The sequence below is a fragment of the Pelophylax lessonae genome, assembly GCF_965119305.1.
Source record: "Pelophylax lessonae genome assembly, chromosome: 4".
NCBI lineage: Eukaryota > Metazoa > Chordata > Amphibia > Anura > Ranidae > Pelophylax > Pelophylax lessonae.
Genome location: NC_138771.1, coordinates 591,130,073 through 591,154,765, shown reverse-complemented (window position 1 = coordinate 591,154,765; position 24,693 = coordinate 591,130,073). Strand labels below are relative to the sequence as shown.

The 24,693-nt window shown below is 44.5% G+C and overlaps 1 protein-coding gene across 1 annotated transcript in view; it reads left to right on the top strand.

The window, feature by feature from the left end:
- The window catches only part of SHFL (shiftless antiviral inhibitor of ribosomal frameshifting), a 70,581-nt gene extending 47,176 nt beyond the window's left edge, over window positions 1-23,405 (top strand). Inside the window, exons 6-9 of the mRNA XM_082255484.1 lie at window positions 15,974-16,129; window positions 18,601-18,704; window positions 21,644-21,792; window positions 22,197-23,405. Coding sequence (XP_082111610.1) covers window positions 15,974-16,129; window positions 18,601-18,704; window positions 21,644-21,792; window positions 22,197-22,408 — 621 coding nt within the window. The 3' untranslated portion in view covers window positions 22,409-23,405. The remainder of the gene's footprint in view (window positions 1-15,973; window positions 16,130-18,600; window positions 18,705-21,643; window positions 21,793-22,196) is intronic.
- The last annotated feature ends 1,288 nt before the right edge of the window (window positions 23,406-24,693 follow it).

Sequence of the window (24,693 nt, the reverse complement as noted above, 5' to 3'; positions counted from 1 at the left end):
TTTGGTTCCACAGTGATCAGTTCATCAGTATGCACAGGGTAGCAGTCTTAATGCAGAACTAAAGGCACACATACTTACCTGTGAATATACAATAATTGCACTAAGTGTCACGGGTAAAACCAAAAACATACTGTACTTCAGTGAGCTGCACTCACCAAATATCCACATAAAGATATAAATACATTTCTGTTTCGTTCATTGACAGACACAGCTCCTATCATTCTTGACCATTGGGTTATACTGCCGCCTATAGGAGTAGGACACTAGGCAGAAAAAAACTACTCCCTCTTGCTGCTATAGTCACTCAGTTTTTTTTTTTTCTGCCTAGTCAGGAGTAAGGACCTGGTTCCTTGCTGGGATCTTTAGTCCTGGAAACATTTTTTAGATGGAAATTTTTTTTCCTCCTGGATTTTCCTGTGAGATCTACTATCAACTGTTGGACTGGGCAACAGGCTAGATAATCTAGATCCAGTGGTCACCCCAGTCTGGCCAGCTAGCGCGTGCAGACCTCAGCTCTGCGCTAGGTCAGCCACGACATAGCCCCACTGGACAGGGGCTGGCCCTTCGAGTTAAACGTCTCACAAGGTGGCATATGACCTGGCCTCGCCCTGAGTTGCAGCGTTCCTCCTGGCCGACAGCCCCCCCCATTTCGATGGAGATAACGATCTGTCTGGAGCGGTGCCCACCTGGTTCCTGGTATGGTGAGTAACTGTCCTCCCTCTATCCCTGGAGGGTTTTTGGGTAGATGTGGGCCCCTCCTTGTGATGGTCGGACCCCTGGGTTCCCCTCCTTCCTGCTGGCACTCCCCCCCCTTGTCAAATCCCTCATCCTGTCCCCCCCCCCTAATGGTGATGGGGGCCAGAGAGGTGTGCCGCCAGCGGCCGGAAGATTGGTTGTGCGGGTTGGGGGGGGGGTTGTACCTGGTGAGGGCACCTGCCAGGGCCCCCCATCCTGTCTGGATCTGTCCTGAGGCCTTGTCCTCCCCATTTTTGGTCCCTGTATGTCTCGTGGTGCCCGCCATTTAGTTGTAGCCTGTGTATTTTTATACACTGCGGCCATGTTTGTGTAGTCTGGCGGCCATTTTCTTGTGGTTTACCTATTGCAAATAGCGGCGGCCATGTCAGTGAAGCCCTGTGGGCGACGATTTTGGCGGTGGGAGCCCCTCCTTATCCCCTGGTGCTGACTCCTGGATCATTTAGCTTCCTGATTGCGGCACATGTAGTACAGAGTTTCCAGGTGCCTGTGTTGGCGGGTAGTGAGTCTGGTGGGGTCCTTTCCCTCTCTGCTGAGGATTGCTCTGTGCCTTGTGCTTGGCGACCAGGTGGTGCTGCCAGCATGGTGGGGGTTGTCTCTTAGTGTGTTACACTTTTTTGGGGGGGTTTCCCTGGTGACTCATGGAGTTCTTGGAGCACGTTTCCCCACCTGACCCCTCTCTCTGAGTCTGCGGGGCCCTCTGGGTCCCAACCATCCATCAATGCACTGACGGCGGTCCTGGAGTCCCTTGTGTCCCGGGTGGAAATGGTTTGGGGCGACATGCTAGCAAAAATTGCCACCCGCCTTCCCCTGCCTCCTTAGATCCTGAATCTGCTTGCAGCCTTATCTGTTCTGCCACAAAGAAGCTCTGGAGTTTGTGCAGTGATTTTCCAGCCTGATGCTTTACTTTTGGACTCACTAGCTCCACCTGCTGCCACCTGCAAACAATGTACTATTTAACCAGCTGTGATCAATGTAAAATTTACTCAGCTTTCAAAAAGCAGCACTTCCTGTTCCTCAATGCCCGTTTGTTTGGAATATCTTCCTGGTCCTGGGTGTGCTGCTTGCTCTTTGATAGACTTTCGTGTATGAACTTTTGCCTGTATGCTTGACCCCTCTTTAGCCTGCCGAATCTGTACTTCACCGCCAGCTTGTATATGACTTCTGCCTGCCTGACCATTCTTTAGATTACGTTTGGATACCGCTTTGCCCAAACTGTTGCCGGCCTGATTCCTGACTACATTTTCGCCTGAATCCTCAGCACTCAAACTCAACTTCGGACTTTACCTAACAGGTACCTAACATAACAAACGGGCCATAATGTCAGTGGACCCTGCTGAGATTGTTAAGGCGCTTATGCATCAGGGACAATTGATTTGAGCTCATGAACAACATATTTCTTCTCTGGACGCTAAACTAGATGAACTTTGTGCTATGCTAAAATCCTGTTTGCCTGGCTCCTCTGTATCTGTCCAGACTCCTGCTTCAATCCAACCCACCTCTTCTGTGCCCCTCAAACTTCCCTTACCTGAAAAGTTTGGTGGTGACACCGAGGACTGCAGAGGTTTTTTAAATGTTTGTCATTTGCACTTCCGCAACAACCCTGGGGCTTTCAGTACTTCTTCTGCCAAAGTGATATTTGTAATTTCATTGTTAAAAGGGAAAGCCCTGGCATGGGTCTCTCCTTACCTGCAACGCAATGATCCTGTTGCAAGTTGCTGATAGATTTCTGGCTTCTCTTCAGACTGTATTTGACAAGTTGCAGCCCGTGTGCTCACTTTTGGACATACAACAAGGTAACAGGACTGTGGCAAAGTATGCTATTGAGTTCCGTACCCTGGCGGCTGAGACCAAATGGGACTCAGGGGCATTACGTGCAGCTTTCTGTAAAGGTCTTACAGATCGCATTAAGGATGAATTGGTCTATAAGGACTCCCCAGAAGATCTTGAAAAATTCATAGAGTTGTGTATTCGTCTGGATCTCCGGTATCATGAAAGGTGCCAGGAGAGACTCAGAACTAGTAAGCTTCCAAGACCAGTATATCGCTTGGCCCCTAACTTCCAAGCACCACCTCAGCCTGAACCTGAAATTTCTGTTGAATCCAAGTCTCCTGTGGAACCCATGGAAGTCAGCGATCTCCACCTCTCAGAATCTGAGAGACAGAGGAGGCGTGCATTGGGCTTATGCTTATACTGTGGACTTAAAGGACATTGCTTATCTGGTTGTCTAGCCCGTCCAGTAAAAGGCAGGGTCTAACCAGTGTCGGAGGAGCTGGGTTAGACCTTACAAGTACTTCCTCCAAAACCAAGATTACTGTACCCGCAACTTTCCACTTAGAAAAAAGATAACACTATACTAGTGTATCTCCCCGCGCCTCGGAAAAGGTTTTGATTAAATATAAGATAAAAATATGTGTGTATTAATGAGATATAGATATAAAAATATATATTGTGTGGCAGCAGCTGTAGATTTAAAATGGATGATAGAAAAATAGCCTAGGCTATATACAGCGCTTGCCGCAGAAAAACAATTAAATTAATGTATGTGAACAATGTTGAAAACTTATCTTTACAGTATAAGTGAAAATACGAAACAATTAAACACATGAAAATTAATAAAAAGTTCCAAGAAATTGATAAATAGATAAATAAGTCTTTTCCGGGGGTGATCAATATATGTGAATAAAATAAATGTAAAATTCAATAAATAAAGTCTTTTCAAGTGGTGATCAGGTGCAAAGGGCTTCGTGCTCAATAAATAAATGTTTGTGACTTTCGTGACGTGGAATCCAATTTTCCTGTGGCTTGTGGTAGAAATAAATGACTTACCAGAATTGTTGGGTCCTATGTGCTGTATAGCACTAGGACCTACAGCGCTTGGAGGCCATTCAGGCCGGATTGGGGATCCCCTTTGTGGATGACCCAGGTGGGATACAGGTTAGGTTCCTCCTAAGCGCTGAACGGCCTCCAAGGCTTATTTCTACCACAAGCCACAGGAAAAGAGGAATCCACGTCACAAAAGTCACAAACTTTTATTTATTGAGCACGAAGCACTTTGCACCTGGGATAGGCATAAGGCTATCCTTCATACAAGATAGGGACAGGGACTATTCATAGGATTCAGATATATTGGGCAGACTAGATGGGCCAAATGGTTCTTATCTGCCGACACATTCTATGTTTCTATGATCACCACTCGAAAAGACTTTATTTATTGAATTTTACATTTATTTTATTCACATATATTGATCACCACCGGAAAAGACTTATTTATTTATGTATCAATTTCTTGGAACTTTTTATTAACTTTCCACTTAGCCTCTAAACTTGTCTCCTGTGAGGCTTTTGTAGATTCGGGAGCCGCTGGTATATTCTTGGATTACAATCTTGCTAAAGAAAATAACATCCCATTTGTTTCAAAGTCTAGACCCCTGAGTATTACCACCCTGAATGGACAGCCGTTGGGAGATGGCCTTGTCAAGTCTGAGACCACCACTATTACCCTTCAGGTAGGCGCACTCCATAAAGAGTAAATCATTCTGTCTCTTATTGATTCCCCACTTCTGCCTGTTATCCTTGGCTACCCTTGGTTACAACGACACAACCCTTCCTTTGATTGGGTAAAGGGGAAAATTAACCTCTTGGGGGTCTTCCTGTTATTTGAACTGTTTATCTCGACCCACAAGACTTTCTGGTTGTCTGTTAGCTTCCGTGGCCATCCCTCCTACCTTGCCTCATGAATACCATGAATTTGCATATGTGTTTTGCAAGAAAAAGGCGGAGGTTTTACCTCCACATCGTTCTTTTGACTGTGCGATTAATCTGATCCCTGGAGCACCTCTTCCCAAAGGTAGGACCTATCCCCTGTCTCTGCCTGAACAAAAGTCCATGGAGGAATATGTAAAGGACAACTTGGAAAGAGGTTTTATTCGACCCTCTTCTCCAGTAGGGGCAGGTTTCTTCTTTGCCGAAAAGAAGTATGGGAGTCTCCGACCATGCATAGACTATCGAGGGTTTAATCAGATCACTGTAAAGGACTCCTACCCGTTGCCTCTTATTCTAGAGTTATTTGATATTACTCTAGAATAAGAGCCGTTCTCTTCACCAAACTTGACATCAGAGGGGCTTATAATCTGGTTCGAATTAGAGAGGGAGACGAGTGAAAGACAGCTTTCAACACCCGCAATGGACACTATGAGTATCTGGTTATGCCATTTGGACTCTTTAACGCTCCTGCTGTCTTCCAACGTTTCATGAATGACATTCTTTATGACTTCAGTAACCGTTTTGTGATAATCTATCTGGATGATATCTTAATTCTTGAGCACCGCTCACATGTAAGGCAAGTATTACAGCGGCTGAGAGAAAACCACCTTTATGCAAAGCTTAAGAAATGCAGTTTCCATCAAAACCAGATATCTTTTCTTGGATACATCATAAATAGTATCAGTTTCCAAATGGACCCACAGAAACTCTCTGCTGTCTTGCAATGGCCCCAACCGATCACCTTGAACGGACTCCAAAGCTTTCTGGGGTTTGCAAATTACTACAGGCGTTTCATCAAGGGTTTTGCCTCCATAGCTGCCCCCCTTACTGCTATGACTAGGAAAGGCACCAATTGCAAACTGTGGCCCTCTGAAGCAGAATCAGCTTTCCAGCTTTTAAAGGGTATGTTCAGCAAGGCTTCAATTCTTCAGCATCTAAACCCTGATCTCCAATACATTGTTGAGGTGGATGCCTCTGAGGTAGGAGCAGGTGCCGTGCTGTCCCAGAGACAACCTAAGACCAGTAAAATTCATCCAGTGGTGTTTTTTTCTAAAAAAAATTTCTCCAGCGGAGATGAATTATGATGTTGGGAATCGAGAACTACTTGCTATAAAACTTGCATTAACCGAATGGCGACATCTTCTGGAAGGGGCTCTAAAGCCTTTTTGTATCCTGACCGACCATAAAAACCTGCTGTATCTTCAGACTGCTAAACGTTTGAATTCACGTCAAGCTCGATGGGCTCTGTTCTTTTCCCATTTTAATTTTGTCCTTTTCTATGTCCCTGGTCATAAGAACAGGAAGGCCGATGCTCTTTCCAGACAGTTTGTTACTTCTGAAGAAGATCAACCTACCGAACAATATATTATTCCACCTCACAAGATTGTCGCACAGATCTCTGCAGCTCTTTCCCAACAGTTACAGGAAACCCAGAATTGTGTTCCTCAAGGGCTGAAGGTACCACAAGGTCACCTGTTTGTAGCCCCCAGCCTCAGGAGAGCTGTACTCCTCTGGGCACATGATGGAGTGTTATCTGGTCATCCAGGTATCACAATCACTCTTAAGACCTTGCAGCGTCATGTTTGGTGGCCTCATATGAAAAGAGATGTTACAGACTACGTGGCTGCCTGTCCAACCTGTGCTGCTAATAAAGTACCTCGCACATTGCCTGCTGGGCTATTACAACCGCTTCCTGCACCTCGCCAGCCTTGGACCCATTAAACTATGGACTTCATTACAGAATTACCCAAATCTGATGGCATGATTGCTATATGGGCTATAGTGGATCGCTTTTCAAAGATGTCTCATTTTGTACCACTCTCTGGATTACCTACAGCGGAAGCTCTATCTACCCTCTTCCTTTCTCATGTTGTGAAACATCATGGTATACCTACCAATATCGTCTCAGACCGCGGATCTCAGTTCATTTCCCGATTCTGGAGAGCGTTTTGTAAGAAACTGGGAGTAACGCTCTCACTCTCTACCTCACATCACCCGCAAACAGATGGTCAAACCGAACGCATGAACCAGACCCTTGAAAGCTATCTTCGGCATTACATCAACTCGCTACACTCCAATTGGTCTAAATATTTGCCCTTGGCTGAATTCGCCATTAACTCTCGTTGGCACAGTGCCCTGCATACCACACCATTCTATGCAGCATTGGGCTATCATCCTCAGACCTTTCCACTACTTCAGCCTTCATCTGGTGTACCAGCAGCAGATCATCGGGTGAAGAATATCTTGCTACACTGGAAAAAGATTTTCTTATTGCTACGGAAGTCAGCAGGTAGATATGAACGTTTCTCCAACAGACGACAACGCCATATACCTCCATATGCGGTGGGGGACAGAGTTTGGCTGTCTACCAAATACATAAGACTGAAGCAACCTTCTACCAAATTGGGCCCTCGATTCATTGGTCCTTTTAGGGTCTACTATCGGTTGAAATTGCCCTCCTCACTCTGGATACACCCTGTGTTCCATGTTTCTCTCCTTAAAAGGGCAATCTTCAATCGTTACTCCAGAACTAAAAAACTACCTCCTCCTGTTCTTGTTGATGGACAACATGAGTTTGAAGTCTCTAAGATTCTGTATTCTAGAAGGCAGGGCCGTGGCCTACAATAGCTGGTTTATTGGAAAGGATACCCCATCACAGACCGTTCCTGGGTTCCAGCTAAAGATTTGCATGCCCCTGCTCTCATCCGAGACTTTCATGCCTCTTTGTTTGCTAAGCCTTGCTAGGCCCCCGGAGGGGTCCATTGGAGAGGGGGTCCTGTCATATGTACCTGGGTGTCCTTGAACTGGGAGCTTCCCTGACCATAGCTTGCAGCCTTACCTGTTGTGCCACAAAGAAGCTCTGGAGTTTGTGCAGTGATTTTCCAGCCTGATGCTTTACTTTTGGACTCCACCTGCTGCCAGCTGCAAACAATGTACTCTTTAACCAGCTGTGATCAATGTACAATTTACTCAGCTTTCAAAAAGCAGCACTTCCTGTTCCTCAATGCCCGTTTGTTTGGAATATCTTCCTGTTCCTGGGTGTGCTGCTTGCTCTTTGATAGACTTTCGTGTATGAACTTTTGCCTGTATTCTTGACCCCTCTTCAGCCTGCCAAATCTGTACTTCACCGCCAGCTTGTGTATGACTTCCACCTGCCTGACCATTCTTTGGATTACGTTTGGATACCGCTTTGCCCGATCTGTTGCCGGCCTGATCCCTGACTACGTTTTTGCCTGAATCCTCAGCACTCAAACTCCACTTTGGACTTTACCTAACAGGTATCTAACAGGACGTGGCTGAAGCTGCGACGGAGGCGCAGGTACCCTTTGGCATTCCCAAGTCACCCAGAGCGGCAAAGGTGTTTACTTTCCCTGCCTATTTTGACAGAATTGTCGCTAAAGAGTGGGGACGACCAAAGCATCCCCGTGGGGTTCCTAAGTGCTTTACTAGGCGTCACCCCTATGAGGAGTCTCTTCTTAAGAAGTGGACTGTGCCACCCGTGGTGGACCCTTCGGTTTCCAAATTAAACAAGGCAACCATGATTCTGGTGGAAGAGTCCCCGGCCTTTAAGGATCCGGCCTACCGGAAGTTGGAGGCTATGGTCCGCGTTATGTACACATTAGGGGATTCGGCAATGAGGCCGGTATTTACCATTGCCCTAGTGTCACAAACTCTGACCGAGTGGGCTAAGCTCCTGTGTTGTGACCTGGAGGGTGAACAACTTCCTCCTGCCTTTGCTGAGCTGGCGGACCAGCTGGGCCAGGGGTTGCAGTTTATCTGTGATGCCTCCTTGGATGTGGCTCCCCTGATCGCTCGCCTCTCTGTTTTGGCGGTGGTCCTTCGTGGTGTCTTTTGGGTTAAATTCTGGTCTGCAGACCAGACTTCTAAAGAAGCCTTGACTGATCTTCCCTTTCAAGGAGACCGTCTGTTTGGAGCTACCCTGGATGTCATCATTAAAGGTCTCACAGGGGGGAAGAATACCTTTCTTCCACAGGCTACTAAGGGTAAGGAACCTCCTCGTACACGTGGACCTTCCTTCTCGGCTCATAAGAAGTTTTTTCGTCCCTCAGGGTCGACTGACAAGGGCTCAAAGCCCTTCAGGGCCTCCTCTGGCGGCTCCAAACGAACCTGGTCTGGCAAGCCAAGAGCAGGCTCCTCCAGACCCACAGACTAGGCTCCTTCAGCATGAAGGTGCACCCTCACCTGTATCAGGGATGGGGGGACGTCTTCGCTGGTTTCCGGAACCTATGGACTTCCCTGGTGCAAGACAAGTGGATCCATATAGTTATTCGGTCCGGTTACAAGATCGAGCTTCACTATTGTCCCCCAGCAAGGTTTTTTCCTTCCACCCTGTGCCTGCATGCAGACTGGTTACAGGGTCTGTTTGGGGTGGTACAAGATCTGTTCCTTCAAGGGGTAATTGTCCCAGTCCCAACTTTGGAACGTTTTCAGGGTTTTTATTCAATCACTTTCACAGTCCCCAGGAAGGAAGGCAAAGTGCGTCCAATCCTGGACATCAAGGTGCTAAACTGCTTTGTGCAGGTACAGAAGTTCAGAATGGAGTCCATTTAAACAGTGGTGGCATCCCTGCTTCAGGGAGATTTTCTTGCCTCTATCAACATCAAGGATGCTTACCTTCACATTCCAATATATGCCAGTCACCACCAGCGTTTTCTTCACTTTGCTATGGGAGAGGAGCATTATCAGTTTGTGGCGGTACCTTTTGGTCTCCCCTCCACTCCTCGGGTTTTCACAAAAGGGTTGGCTCCAATGCTAGCTTTGCTACGCCAATGGGGGATCACGGTACTGGACTACTTTGACGATCTCCTTCTGCGAGCGGAGTCTCCATCTGCTCTGGTGGAGAACCTGGAGATCACAATACGAACTCTGCGGGAGTTTGGCTGTATCCTGAATTTTCAGAAGTCTGCTCTGGTTCCATCCACAAAGCTGGACTATTTGGGCCTGACACTGACTCAGCCGTAGCCAGAGTGCTCCTTCCTATGGGCAAACTCCAGAAATTGCAGACTGTAATTCGCCTTCTGCTGTCCAACAAATGGTCTTCCCTCGGGACTTGCATGCGGGTGCTGGGCCTAATAGTATCTACCTTTGTCGCAGTTTCGTTTGCGCAGTTCCATACGAGGTCCCTGCAAAGGGAGATTCTGACCAAATGGGACAAGACTCTGCAGTCTCTGGACAATCAGATCTGGCTGAGTTGGGTAACAAAGGAGTCCCTGATATGGTGGCTTCGCTCTCCTGCGCTTCGGCTGGTAAAATCCTTCTACGCAGGATCAAGGCAAAAGGGATTGGTACGCCGATCTGGTGCGGCTGGTCGCTGACGTTCCGTGGAAGCTTCCTCTCAGGGAGGATCTGCTGTCATAAGGACCGATCTTACAGACTTTCATTTTAATGAAGACATTGTGTTGACTTCCCTGTGTCCCAGGCCTAAACACCCGAAGGAAATTGCCTTGCATGCCTTGGATGTGGTCCGGGCAATTAGGATGTACCTGGCAGCTGCGGAGTCTTTCAGGAAGTCTGACTCTATTTATGCTCACGGATGGACCTCACAAAGGGTTGTCCACTTCCTCTGCGACCATTTCCAGATGGATCAGACAGACGGTGGTTCAGGCCTATTCCATCAAGGATCAGGTTCCTCCTTTCCCTGTCAAGACGCACTCTACTAGGGTGCTTAGTGCCTCCTGGGCCTTCCGTCATCAAGCGTCAGTGACACAGGTTTGCAAGGCGGCCACCTGGTCGACGGTGCACACTTTTACAAAGTGCAGATGCTCCCTTTGGCCGCAAGGTTTTGCAGGCTGCTGTTTAAGAGGACCTGAACCTCACTGAGTGTGTATTGTTTTCTTCAGGTGGGCTCCAGTTGGTTTGATCGAGCCCCTGTTGCCTGGTTGCCTAATATTTAGCCTTGGGAATTTTTTGCTGTTTCCCACCCCTCATGTTTAACACTGCTTTGGGATGTCCCTATGGTCAAAAATGACAGGAGCTGTGTCCATCAATGAACGAAAGAGAAAATTGGATTTTTGACTAACCATAAAATCCATTTCTCTGGTGTTCATTGATGGACACAGCACCCACTCCTCTGTGGAGTTGTATTTTCTCTGATACTGCTTGTAACAAAACTGAGTACCTATAGCAGAGAGAATGAGTATACCCCTTGGGGCTGCCCATAGGCGTGGCAAGACTTTTTTTCTGCCTAGAGTCCTACTCCTGTACAGGGCAGTATAACCCACTGGTTAAGATTATCAGGAGCTGTGTCCGTCAATGAACATAAGAGAAATGGATTTTACGGTAAGTCAGAAATCCCATTTTTTTTTCCTACTTGAAAAACACTGACCATGACCATGACCCTAACCCTGACTCTGCGCCACGGTAAATAGTGCTGCAATCACAGCAAATCACAATGTGTGACGCTGTCGCCCAAAAGAACCTCATGTTCCTTTTTGAGCAAAAAGCATCACAAGGTGTGACTTATCGCGTGACAATCGCGGCGCAAGACGTAATGGCGAATCTGCCCGCGATCAGGTGTGAATGGAGCCTTAGCGTTTTTAGTCTTTTTTTTTTATTTTTTATGCGCAAACATTTTGGTTTACAATCTCCTCTACATTGTATAATTTTATCCCTTCAAGAAGATTGACAGAGGCAGGCTGTACAATTGCTGATTACCACAATGGCCAATCACAGGCTATCACAGTGATCATGCGATTGAGAGCCAGGCCTCCCTGCTCCTAATTTTTAGTACACGACCTGAAGCTGCCAGTGACAGCTCAATCTTCACGCTGAGAAGGCATTACACAGCGTGCTCCCAGCCCAAACACAATTGCGCACATATGTGGCCCAATGGAAGAAGGCGCCATATGCAGAATGCGTGTACAGTCGTCGGCAAAGGGTAAAAACTGAACTTCTGCTTGCTTATTTACAAACCTCTTGTGGTCACCTTGTCATAATGGTCATGGTGGTTACATAATTGGGAAACAACCTGATTGGTTCCCAGTCATTACTGACCAGAGCTGTCAGGAACCACATACAGTAATCTGACAGCTAGGAATGTACACCTGTGTCAAACCAGGAATGTTAATCTACAGCTTACGGATGCCTGCTTATTAACCCCTTCATGGACTCAGGAAATGTATGCCTTTTTACAGTTCACAGCTGAAGTTAACCTATACTCTGCCCATGCAAAGCAACAGGATTACTTTAATGCTCATCTCCTCTCCAGCATATACTCATCGTCCCTGTATTCTCCTACTGCTCTATGTGAAGGAAATACTTGGAACTTCTGAGTATAGTGGTCATATGACTCACTTATGTTCCCCCTCATGACAGCTCTGGATCTTGGCTGTTGGCCACTCAGGCATCAGCGCTATCGCATTAGGCAGGGCTGGTCCAGCTTACTGATGAAGAGCAACTGAGAGTTTACATAGGAATTTTTCCCTCACTCTAAATGGAGTTGGGAGCAGTGGGGGAATCAAAATAAAGTAAGCATAAGATGCTTGGAGGAAGCTTTGCCCCACATAGGTAAAGGACCTCACTGTAAAGTAGAGCTGCACGATTAATTGTTGAAAAATCGCGATCTCAATTCAACCCCCCCCTCACAATCTTAATCCAGCATTTCCACGATTCATGTAACAGGTGCAGAGACGTTCTCTACTCAGAATTGTAAAAAAAAAAAAAAAAAGGCAGCTGACAAAGTTTATCCCATTGCTCAGCACTGAGATAAAAATAAACATTGTATCATTTGGTTCTTTTAGATCAAAGGGATGAACTTTGTCTGTAAATGAGGGCCTTTTAACCACTTAAAGACCAGGCCTTTTTCTAATACTTGTTGCTCACAAGTTAAAATCAGTATTTTTTGCTAGAAAATGACTTAGAACCCCCAAACATTATACATATTTTTTTTTAGCAGAGACCCTAGAGAATAAAATGGCAAGTGTTGCAAAATTTTATGTCAAATGTATAAGTGTATGTATACACTTCAATGAATTTTAAAAAAAACTAAACAGTAAAGTTAGCCCAATTTTTTTGTATGATGTGAAAAATGATGTTACGTCGAGAATCGTGATCATTATTCTAAGTAAAAAAATGGTGATTCTCATTTTATCCAGAATTGTACAGCTCTAATGTAAAGAAATTTTATACTGAGAAGGTAATGGAGCCTGCCAATGTGGACCCTTTTTAAATGATTAAAAATGCTAGTTGTATTGTCTCTGACTTTAATATTTTAAGTCACTGACCTGGAAAAATCATGCAGATTACAAAAGCAAAGGGTGAAATCCTATTCTGTATTAAAGCCAGTCAACTAGAATATTTAGGAGGGGATAATAGTAAAGGCAGCCTCAACATTTCCATCAGTTGCCTAAAAAAAAAATCTGTATGTTTCCTGCAATAGAACTATTACACTAACCTCGTTAGTGACGCACATTTACTACCTTCCCTCCATTCCAACACTGCAGCCTCATTCAGACTCTTCAGCATTTGACACTTCTCGCAGTGTCGGATTCCTATGTCCCCTACTGGCGCTGTGTTTGATGGAATCTCAATAGCACTTGTCGAGGTTCAGTCAAGGTTGCAACGTTTGCTATCCCTGTTCCTACGCCATTCGATCAAACGTTTTAATAATTGTTTTTTTAAAAGGGATTTAGAGTGTATGTTATGTCGAAAACCAACAAATGCATTACATCTAAATACATGTAGATTTCCTGTGTTTATCCCATTAAAGATCCTGCAAGTACAGAGTAATATCTGTTGATCTGCCTGAAATGCACTCAAATCCTAATGCTAGACACAGGCCGAAAATCGTCTGAAAACTGTCAGTTTGGCAGTTACCAGCCAACTTTCGGCTCTTGTGTACAAATCCTCGTACGACAGTAGCTGGTCCTATGACAACTTCTGTCAAACGAGCACGCTGGAAAACAAAAGCCAATCGACATCCAATCAGCGCTTGCAGCCAATGGCTGCAAGAGCTTACCAGGGCAGTCCCCTGTCAGAACACAATAGTACATTGGGGGAGATCGCTGTACTAACATCGCATAGTTAGTACAGTAACCTCCTCCATTGTTTTATTTTTTCGTTTAGTCTGCTTGGTTGAACAAAGGAAAAATTCCTGTTTGTACAAGGTTTAGGTCCTTCTGTAGGCTGACAACACATAATTTTTGTGCACTTGAGTGGTGTCAGCCCTCCCATTGTCTTTTGCTAAACTACTCAACCACTTTCTACAATATAAAGGCTATTTATTCTGTAGTCTATTGTAAGAACTAGAAGGGCTCAATAGGCTCCTTGAGATAATCCAGAAAATGTGCACAGGAGACAGATCAGAATTTCTGACAGGATCAACATATATATATATTTTTTTATTATTACTTAATAAACAGATATTAAACAGATATAACAATATCAGGCCAATAGTATATTTTACAGTGCAGAAGGGAGCAAAGAAGCACACTTTAAGAGCCAAACACTGCTGAATAGTTGCTGATTCCTACTGTAAACTCAGAAGGCAGTACTTGTCAACACTTCGTTGATTTCTGTAGGCATCTTAAAGCGGCGTTCCACCCAAAAGTGGAAGCTCCCCTTATCTGTTTCCTCCCCTTCTCTGGTGCCACTTTTGGCACCCTTGGGGGGGCGGGGAGGAAGGGGGAGCGGGTACCTGGTTTTGAAAGATACCTGTCTCCCCACTTCTGTCAGACCTTGCCGCATCGAGGTACATCAGAAGTGCTGCCTCCTTCCTTGCCTCCGGGCCATTCAGAAAGCGCAGTGCGCTTTGTGCATGCGCAGTAGGGAATTGGCTGTGAAGCCACAAGGCTTCACTGCCAGTTTCCCCTACAGGCTATGGTGGCGGCAGCACCCGAGAGCCAACACCTCAGCTGGGGTGCTGACATCGCTGGATTCCAGGACAGTGTCCTAAAATTTAAAGTCAGCAGCTACAGTATGTGTAGCTGCTGACTTTTATTTTTTCCGTGGGGGGGCTGGAGCACCTCTTTAAAGTGGAACTAAACCTTCCTATCCTTTTCGGCAAAGCAAGCTGCCATCTGAGCCTCTGTTTGATCTTCTTAGTGAACAAGCACGTAGCAGTCCTGTGAAACGCGTCTACTGTCCTACCCTGCTGTACCTTGTACCACTTATGTGAATAAAGGAACTTTTCTTCATTGGATTCCGTGGTGCTGTGCGACCATTTTCTTCGTTCACATTTGATCTTTAACTGCCATGATGCTGCACATGTGATCAGTTATGACACCAATCATTTGATGGATTGATAGTATGGTTGAGAGCACAAACAAATGTGACAGTTAGGGTCCATGTACACTGCAACTTGTAAACGGCCGTTTAGGAGCAGTTGGGCGTTTTTTTCAGAAGCCCCTGAACCCTCCTCTATGTTATCTTACCTGTCTATGTACACATGGTCGTTTACAGTCATTTGCAGGCAGTTGAGTTCAGGGACGTTTTTTGGAAAGCAATTACTTGCGTTCAACGTGTGTTTCCCAGCATTTCAAACACAAAAACGCGACCGAACGCGATGACCCGCGTTTAGCGCTTGTGTTTTTCCATTTTAAAGGGGAATGATTTTTTTTACCTCCTAGGAACGGTTTTAAACGCAAACGCCCGAAAACGCGGGTGCAAACGCGACACAAAACGTCCTTAAAATTCCAGCATTTCAAGGGACTTTTTTAGCGTCCCGTGTACATGGAGCCTTAAGCTGGCCATACACAAATAGAATTTTGGCTGTTTGCAGTGTGAATGACTATTCTTTGCTCAGTAGCAACTTGCCCACTAGAATAATATCATTTCCATGATCGAAAGTAATCAGTCAGTAACAATAACAACATATATAATTCTGGTTCACCTATATTGCAAGGACAAGCGCAATACAAGATAGAGGATTTTTTTCGTTTTCGAATATAACATACACATATACTGTACGCTTTGGTTGAAACGAAAAACATTTTCACTTCGGATCCATCCACATTAGCTGGGTCTACTGTCAAAATCGATGGTAAAGTTGAGTCCACTAATGACACGAATGTCAAACAATCTTTCCAAAAACGACCAGTTTTGGCCGAAATTCTATACGTGTATGGCAAGCTAAGCATTCTAGAAATGTAACTGTTTTTTAAAACCATCAAATTCATTGGTTTAGTTATGTTCTAAGCAGCCAAGGAACACCTACGTTGTGACTGGTGGTCAACAGAATGTCAATGTGTAGTGAAACTCATATTTACAAACTAGGCAATGCTGGGAACAACTAAACTTGAAAATGCTCAGAATAAAGATAGTACAGTAAGGAACAATGAAACGCTGTAAGCACTAACAGAACCATGTATTAATCTGTATCATTATTTGCACTGTTACAGTAGTGGGAGTATTCCTGACCTTGGAGAGCATTGGAATGTGAAGTTTACTGGAAATGTGGATAGGAGAAATGATCCTTGTTTTTTTTTTTTCTCCTCAGAACCTGGCTGAAAGGTTGAAGCATCTTCCTCTGACAGAGAAGAACTTAAAAATGTTCAACAATGCTACTGAAAACCTCATCCCCTCTCATCCCCGTCAGTTCTCCTGCGGAGAATGTGACAAGATGTGGTGGCGAAGGGTTCCACAGAGGAAAGAGGTAGGTGGCCAGAAGAAAGGTGAAGAAGTGGTGGGGTATTCTATTGCACTGGTAGATTTGGACCTAATGTACGTGAAAGAAAAAGGTTAAACTGATGAGAATGCCTTTGTAATTTGTTTTTCAATTGTTAAGGTTTCAGTGTATTTTGCTCCCTGTCCAGTAACAGTGAAGATCTATGTCCTTTGTATATTGCTGTGGCAGCTGTAATCTTGTGTATCTTGAGGCTGTGACACCCATCCACTGCTAGAAGTGCTGCCACTCTTACTAAAATGTGGCTTTTTGTTTTTTTGTCTCCTGAACCAATGGAAATCCTGCAGCTCCTACAGCTGCCATTATGTTATAAAGTGTGCCTTACACCCAAAGTGAACCTGTGGCCAGGCTATGAACAATAACGTTTTTACATATTCTTCACAAGCAGTAAATGAGCATTAAAACAATTCCCCACTGACCTCCATAGGTGCGGGCACTGTGGAGCAATTAATCCTCAAAGATTACAGTGAAGACTCTGAAGTCCTGTTGCAATGTGTTTTCCTGGACCTCCCCATGTCAGCCTACCATGGGTCAGCTCGGCCCTCTCTGACCCCTCCAGGACCACCTTTTTCTTAGCCTATAAAGGGCGGCTGTCTGCCTTGAGGAAGTGTTCTTTTTCCATCCTCACTCCAGACGCCTTTTTAAAAAAAAAAAGATATTCGGATCGGGTTTAGCCTCTTCCGTATCAGAAGACCCCCCTGTATGGGCTGTAAATTTCCAGAGGTGGTGGGTGTCCTTGGTGCTAGGACTAGCTGCAATGCAGTTTAATCACTTCAGCTCCGGAAGGTTTTACCCCCTTAATGACCAGGCTATTTTTTGCGATTCAGCACTGCGTTACTTTAACAATTGCGCGGTCATGCGGGGCTGTATCCAAATACAATTGATGTCCTTTTTTTCCCACACATAGAGCTTTCTTTTTTGGTGGTATTTGATCACCTCTGTGGTTTTTAGATTTTGCACTATAAACAAACGACAATTTTGAAAAAAAAACACAATATTTTTTACTTTCTGCAATAAAACATTGCCAATAAAAAAAAAAATGAAAATATTGTGCCAACCACTGGAAGCTGTCCTATAAGGTATTCTCCAGATGGTATCTTACTCCCTACAGACTTGCTATGTTCTACCTCTCTCATTCTCCACTTTGGTGGCGAGACTGCGGGCAAGTTGGGAATCTCCTACATGTTCTATGGTCTTGTAAAAGTCTTACGAGTTTCTGCAATCAGATATTTAAACTAATCTCCTCTGTTACAGGCATCCTGACACCACCCAGTCCGGCACTAGCTTTATTAAACCTAGAATTAGGGGAGTTTCCCCCACAATTACGCACTATAGTGGCACATATACTATTAGCGTCTAGATTAAATATCACTAGATAGTGGAAATCAACGGTTACCTCAACTGTCTCAGAGGTTATACTTTATGTCAATCTCACATATGAATATGAAAAACGACTAGCTATATGATTGGGCAAAATTGCCTCGTTCCAACAAACATGGAAGGCATGGCTACCTTGGGTAAATAGATACTGTAACTGTACTGTTAAGAGGCAAACCACAGGTAACTGTACCGATTATATTCTCTTTCTTCAATGTTGGATGCTATGTTCAATATTTCTTGTATGACGATGCATATGAGTATGTAACTCCAATCATACCTACCATGTTGTTCTTTGTTTATTACTTTTGAAAAACTCAATAAAAATTATGTTAAAAAAAAAAAAAATTAAAACAGATTTTCTTTATCAGTTTAGACCAATTTGTATTCTGCTACATATTTTTGGTAAAAAAAATCCCAAAAAGCGTATTTTAATTGGTTTGCGCAAAAGTTATCACGTTTACAAACTACGGGATAGATTTTTGGACTTTTTATTTATTTTTTTTCGTTTTTATTAGTAATGGCGGCGATCAGCGATTTTTAGCGGGACTGCGACATTGCAGCGGACAGATCGAGCACCTAACTGACATTTTTGACACTTTTTGGGGACCAGTGACATTATTACAGTAATCAGTGCTAAATAATATGCACTGTTCCTATATACTGTAAATGACACTGGCAGGAAAGGGGCTAATACTGGGGGGGATCAAAGGATTAAATGTATGCCTAATTGTGCTTACTAACTGTGGGGGAGGGAAGGGCTCTGTGACAGGCACCCAGAGATCGGTGTTTCAGCTTAGGTGTAGAAGTCCGGGATTTGAAATCCCTACTCTAGTCCCTCTCAGGGCTTCTGGGATGAATCATATTGATTTAATTTATCAACGCTGGCACAGAACAACGTTTGGATCCATCCCGGAAGCGCTGCACAGAGAAGAGGGAGAAGAGCGGGGGATTTCAAACTGAAACTCGCAAGAAACTGACAAGTTCCCTTTAAATCTTTAGTCATTCAGAGTTTAGCAAAATGTTGCTGGAGTTCTATTACTGTGCTCTCTTTTGCTGTTCAGGTGTCCAGATGTCACATTTGCCGAAGGAAATACGACCCAGTGCCTTATGATAAGATGTGGGGGATCGCGGAGTTCCATTGCCGGACCTGCAACCGGATGTTCAAGTAAAGCAAGCCTGAGCTTTATTTTTCTATTTCATTATTGTCTTCTCGCTGATTTCTTTTTTTCTTTTCTTTATGAACTTCACATTTTATTGTTCATTCTCTTTATTTATCTCTTCTTTGCAACAACTCAAATTCCACAGTAGGGAGAAATTATAATGTGTTGCCTATAGCAGCCTGTGTTTCAATTGCCGAGCAGGATAGAGGACTGTGATGACTTGGGGGTTTTTGCTTAGTGAGTCCAACTCCAGGGATGCCATTCAAAGGCTTGTTGGTTAACTTTTATTAATAAAATGAAAAGAGTTCCTACAGAAAATCAATTTCCCACACTGGGGTTTCCACCATCAATATGACAATAAATGACATTCAGCCTCGTGTCTCTCTCTAGCAGTACCCCTGCTCAGGCCCGTTGCCTTGGTCCTCCAGACCATTAAGCACAGCACCTCAGTGCTCCTGTACAGATTCTGTACCTTGGCTCTTTTACAGATTTTTGCTGCTCTGTCACCAACTGAACCTGCTCTGTGCAGACATACACGCTCTGGCTCCTGTGCCTCTTTGACTCCTGAGGAAGGACTGTGGTCCTCCTGACCCCTATGCAGAGACCTCCTGTCTCTTGGATAGAACCTTGAACTGTTGTCAGGTCTTGGATCAGTGTTTCTCATCCTTTTTTTGATCGAGGCACCCTTTAAAATAATGCCCAATCTTGGGGCACCCCATTCTAAAATTTAAAAAACAAAACTACCGTAATTGTTTTACATAATGTAGCAACGTTTACACATGTAGGACACCCAACGTTCAAGATGATTTATTCTTTCAAAGCAAATACACCTTTGCACACTGGTACCGACTAGTGTTTCAGTGTTTCTCTTCTCGCTCAGTTTCCCTTCTTCGTTCAGCTAATGTGACCCAGTGCTGACAGAGAGGGAGAGGGCAGTGCAGTGCAGGCGCCCAGCGTTCTCCTTATCAACCAATTAAGTCATTGGTTGTAAGGATGTTGAGGGCTAGAAGGTTGTAATGGTGGACAATGAAAACATGTGGCTTTATGTAATTACAGTAAAACATAGAAACATAGAATGTGTCGGCAGATAAGAACCATTTGGCCCATCTAGTCTGCCCAATATATCTGAATCCTATGAATAGTCCCTGGCCCTATTTTATATGAAGGATAGCCTTATGCCTATCCCATGCATGCTTAAACTCCTTTACTGTATTTGCAGCTACCACTTCTGCAGGAAGGTTATTCCATGCATAAAAGGCAGGCTTGATCCACCCGCTGGCTAATATTACATTTTTGAGGAATTGTAGGCATTTTGCCAAGGCACCCCTGAAGAAACCTGAAGGCACCCCAGAGTGCCTGGGCACCCTGGTTGAAAAAGGCTGTCCTAGATGATAAGGGCTGTGAACACCTACACACTTAGCCTGCTGGTTTCTGGCAAGCCTAGTACACTGGGTTGGAGACTGCCTAAATGGGAAAATACGTCACCACTTTGACATTAAATACCGGGGTTATGGCTGCAGCTAGATGCCATAACCCCGGTATATTATTTTCAATCAGGCGCCAGTCTATCTGATAAAAGTGGTCAACTCTAAACACTTTTAGAAGCGTCAGGAGGAATTGTTCCCTCATCGCTTTCCAATGGGTTCCGGGCTTACCTAAACGATCAATAGCTCTGGGAACCAATCCGGTGTTGGCGACTGGTCGCAGAGATGAGCTCATCTCTATGGCCTAGGAGGACTTCCTTCACTTTAAAAATGATACCCTTATCGCTTTCTTGGTGCTTCAAAGCATCTCCAAAGCCTCCATAGAAGTCTATCACAACGCACGCTAACAGCACCTGCAGCATTTAAAGGGAATTCATCAGAGTCGGCTTTGCATTGTTTTTGAGGTATTGCAGGTATGAGATATCCCAGGATGCACTGGGAAACCTACAAACGAACCAGAAAGACATCATCCGTAGTCTCTTCAGGTTCATGTATATATATTCTGGGAGTGTCTGGTGCAGACATCAAATCTAGTGTGCAGCATGGAGCAGCAGGAAGTTAAGTGGGGTCTGGATCAGAGTGGAGCAACTAGCAGACGACACACGTGGTACCCAACGTGGGAATGATGTAGCAGAAGGTGAGCGGGGACCAGAGAGATAGGGCTGAGCAGCGGAGGATTAGCAGAGCTGGGGGGGGGGGGGGGGGCAGAGCAGGAGAAACTGGCAGATGTCACACGTGGTGAGCAGCTTGGAGCAATATAGCAGGAGGTGAACCGGGACTGGGAAGAGAGGAGGCTCAGCAAACCAGAGGATCAGCAGAGCTTGCAGTTACTACTGAGTGAGGGATCAGCTGAGCTGGAGGTTTACAACTGAGCAGGGAATCAGAAGAGTTGGGGGTTACTAATGTTGGGGTATCTGAAGAGCTGGCAGTTTCTACTGAGTGGGAGATCAAAAGAGCTGGAAGTTACTACTGAGACTGGGTCCGTTTGGAACATATGCCACACATACAGTCACCATTTGCTCATATGACCCACTGTTGTAATCTGTGATCCTCAATTTTAATTTTTTCATGTTTCATAGAGAACAATGGTACCAATGAGCTGGGGATTTGATGATCAGTGCTACGCATTATAGTAATTAAAGCATAAAATGTTAGAGCAGTGTGGATGCCTAATATCATTTCTTTCTTTTCTCCTTAAAGTACTGTATATACATAGCCACAACTTGATTGAATATGGAAGGATTAAAGTGGTTGTAAAGGCAGAAGGTTTTTGTATCTTAATGCATTCTGTGCATTAAGATAAAAAGCCTTCTGTGTGTAGCAGCCCCCCTCAGACCTTCTAATATTTATCTGAGGTCCATCTAGATCTAGTGATGTTGCAGGAGTTGAATCTCCCCAGTGGACAAACAAGTTTTGCCTTTACATACTCTTTTTAAAGTTTTTTTGTCTTGTTCTTTCAGGGGATTTGCCCAGATGGGCTGTGCTTGCCCCTGTTACATGTGTACTACACCCGTCCTGCCCATTCGCATACTTCCTCCAAGCCGGAACAAAGGCCCACGAACCCGGAGCCCTCACAGCTGCTTTGCCGAAGACTGTTACAATCGCAGAGGTAAGCAGAATTTGCGATCAAATAATTTTAGAGGACTGTTAAAGCTGACCTGTATTTGAGTTATGGTAGGCAAATAATCGGTTCACTTTTTAGCAAGGAGAGTAAGCTTCATCTTTCCAGCATACCCCCACTGTCTAGTCCACCAATGAAGTCACACCTTGTACTATTGACTATAGGGTACCCTGAGACATTTCCCCTAGCCCTACAGCCAGATCAGCTCAATATTTATACCTGAAATGCTTTGTGCTGAATAGAGCAGCACAATCGTTGTGCATAATGCTTCCCATGGAACATGAGGGGAAAAAAAGCCTTGTGGGTCTGGAATAATCTGAAGGGGTATTGACCATAAAGAAGACCTATAATTGATGTAGATTAAATATTTTACTTATTTTGTTTCCCCACAGAGCCTCACATTCCAGGCATGCTATGTGTCCATCCTAGAAGCAGAGCTAAAAACAAGGAATCCAAAGTGCTTTATGCCAGCAACCTACATGTGAGCACAGGATCCACAGTGGCCACCTGCTTGAGCCAGGGCAGCCTGTCCCTGTGTGATCTGGATGAGCTCATCCTGGATGACATCAAAGAGGATAGTGGGGAGAGTGAGGATGACAGTTAAAGACCAACAGTGGATAAACTGGAGTCCATTTGGACTGTTAATATCCACTAGGTAATTTCTTAAGTGAAAGGTTGGCAATTTAGCCGTGTTTATGTGAAATTTGTTGACCATCAAAGGGTCATTCCAGTAAAGGCTGTTGATTTTTGCATAGGTTAATGGGTCAGGACACCCACCAGCTTGTTAAAAGTCCCTGAAATTTGATGGGGAGCACATTCCCCTCCAAGATCCCTTCCATCCTAGGTCTAAAGGCTGGATTCTTTACATATTACATGGGGAATCCAACAGGAGGCCAGCCAGACTATGGCTTGGCATTAAGCCGAGGGGTTTGTTACAGCCAGAGGGAGTGGAGGAAACCACCACTAGGTCCAAAAGACTTACAACCAATCAGAAGGTGATTGAGCCTATCATGGTCCTTTCAAAACTTTAGGCTGAATGGGCTCTTGAACCTTGAATTTTGCATTGTTTGTTGGGGGAAACCACAGTTAAAGATCAGCAGAAGCTGAGCCTTACATTTCCAAGAGAAATCGGTGCCTTATCTTTGTGTCTTCTTTAAGCGTACACACTGTGCTGTGTTATATTTTTTTACTGTTGCTCCTATCTAAATCATATCACTTCACCTGTCATTTATCGCATTATGCTCCGCAATTTTGATTTTTGTAAGAGTACTAATGGTTGACATATCTGTTTACATCATCTAACATTTGGTATTCTGATACAATGTTGCTTCAGTCTTAAAATTTTTTTGCAGTAAGAAATTCTTTGTTATCTCTGGAAACCACTTTTTGTTAAGAAAAATAAAAAGTTATGTTTTGGAACAAATTTTGTGCACTGAGCTTTTATTCTGATCAAAAGAAAGGACTTTACTGTTAATGGTCACCAGCAAATATAAAGAGCGTGAATCTACCTAGTGGGGTCACAAAGAGGAGTGAAAACCTTACATGGGTCTAATTCCTCACTCTGTCCAAAAATAAATTATTAAACTTTTAGTCTAGGTTTACATCTATGCGGTTGCGGTTGATGCATTTTTCAGGTATGTTTTGCGTTCCGCCAGCCGCAAATTTACTGCAGCAAGGTGGCTCGGCTGCGCGAACCTGCCTGAACACCGCCCCCGAGATGTTCTGATTCGGTTCAGAACCAATTGCAGTATGTCCTGTGCCTGTGTAATATAAATAATAATGCAATCTTTTCTCCTGGAGCCCTTTTCGGTTCCAACGTGAGAAGAGAGAGCATCAACTGTGAGTACATAAGCACTACACTGACACCAGTACTCATAGGCACATATTTAACCCCCTGATCACCCCCCCCCCCCCCCCCCCCCAGTTAACTTTCACTCCCTGTCACAGTGTACACTGTATACAGTATACAGATAAATGTACTGATCACTGTATTAGTGTCACTTGTGACTTCAGTTAGTGTGAGAGACAGTGGTAGTTACAGGGAGTCCCAGAGAGGTTTAGGGTACCCCTCATATATCCCCAGTTAACCCCTTCATTACCCTGTCGCAGTGTCACTATTATAGTGTAAGATCTTTTCTGATCACTGTGTTAGTGTCACAGGTGAAATCAGTTAGCGTTAACGTTAGTTAGCATCAATCCAGGACAGCGTCAGATTGCCCGCCGCATATTTAGTAATACACTTTAACCCTTTGATTGCCAGAAACGATAGCCCCCCTACTGCCCAGACTACATGGGGAGCAATGGCAAGATTATTTGGGACTTGGTTTCCCCCCTATTCGAAAAGGGGTACCATTTATATGTGGACAAATATTAGTCACCTTTTTGATTTTGGAATTGGCACATGTGGCACCGTGCGACGGATTCGTCAGGGCTTCCCCCAATGGCTTGTAGATTCCCAACTTAGACGGGGGGACAGAGCCTGCTTAAAGAATAATAAAATTGCTTGCAGTGAAGAGGAAGGACACATGGAATGTTTTCGTTCTGTTTTCCATTCGATACGACAGTCCAAATTGCAACAGCGACTGATATTGTTGAGAAGCCCCTCTGTGTCCATGAATACATCCTTAACATGGGAGGGGTGGACTTCAACAACCAGATGATGGCACCATACTTAATTGCCTGTAAGGCCGGATGCTGGTACAAAAAAGTGTCTGAATACTTATTCTAATTGGCTCTGCTGAACGCTTATGTGCTATGCAAGGCATCAGGAAAAAGTGGATCCTTCCCTAAAATTCCAGGAAGAGATCACAGCCCTTCTGTATCCAGAAGGTGTTGTGGCCCAAATTCACAATCGAGATGTGGTGAGCCGGCTGCATTAGAGGCATTTTC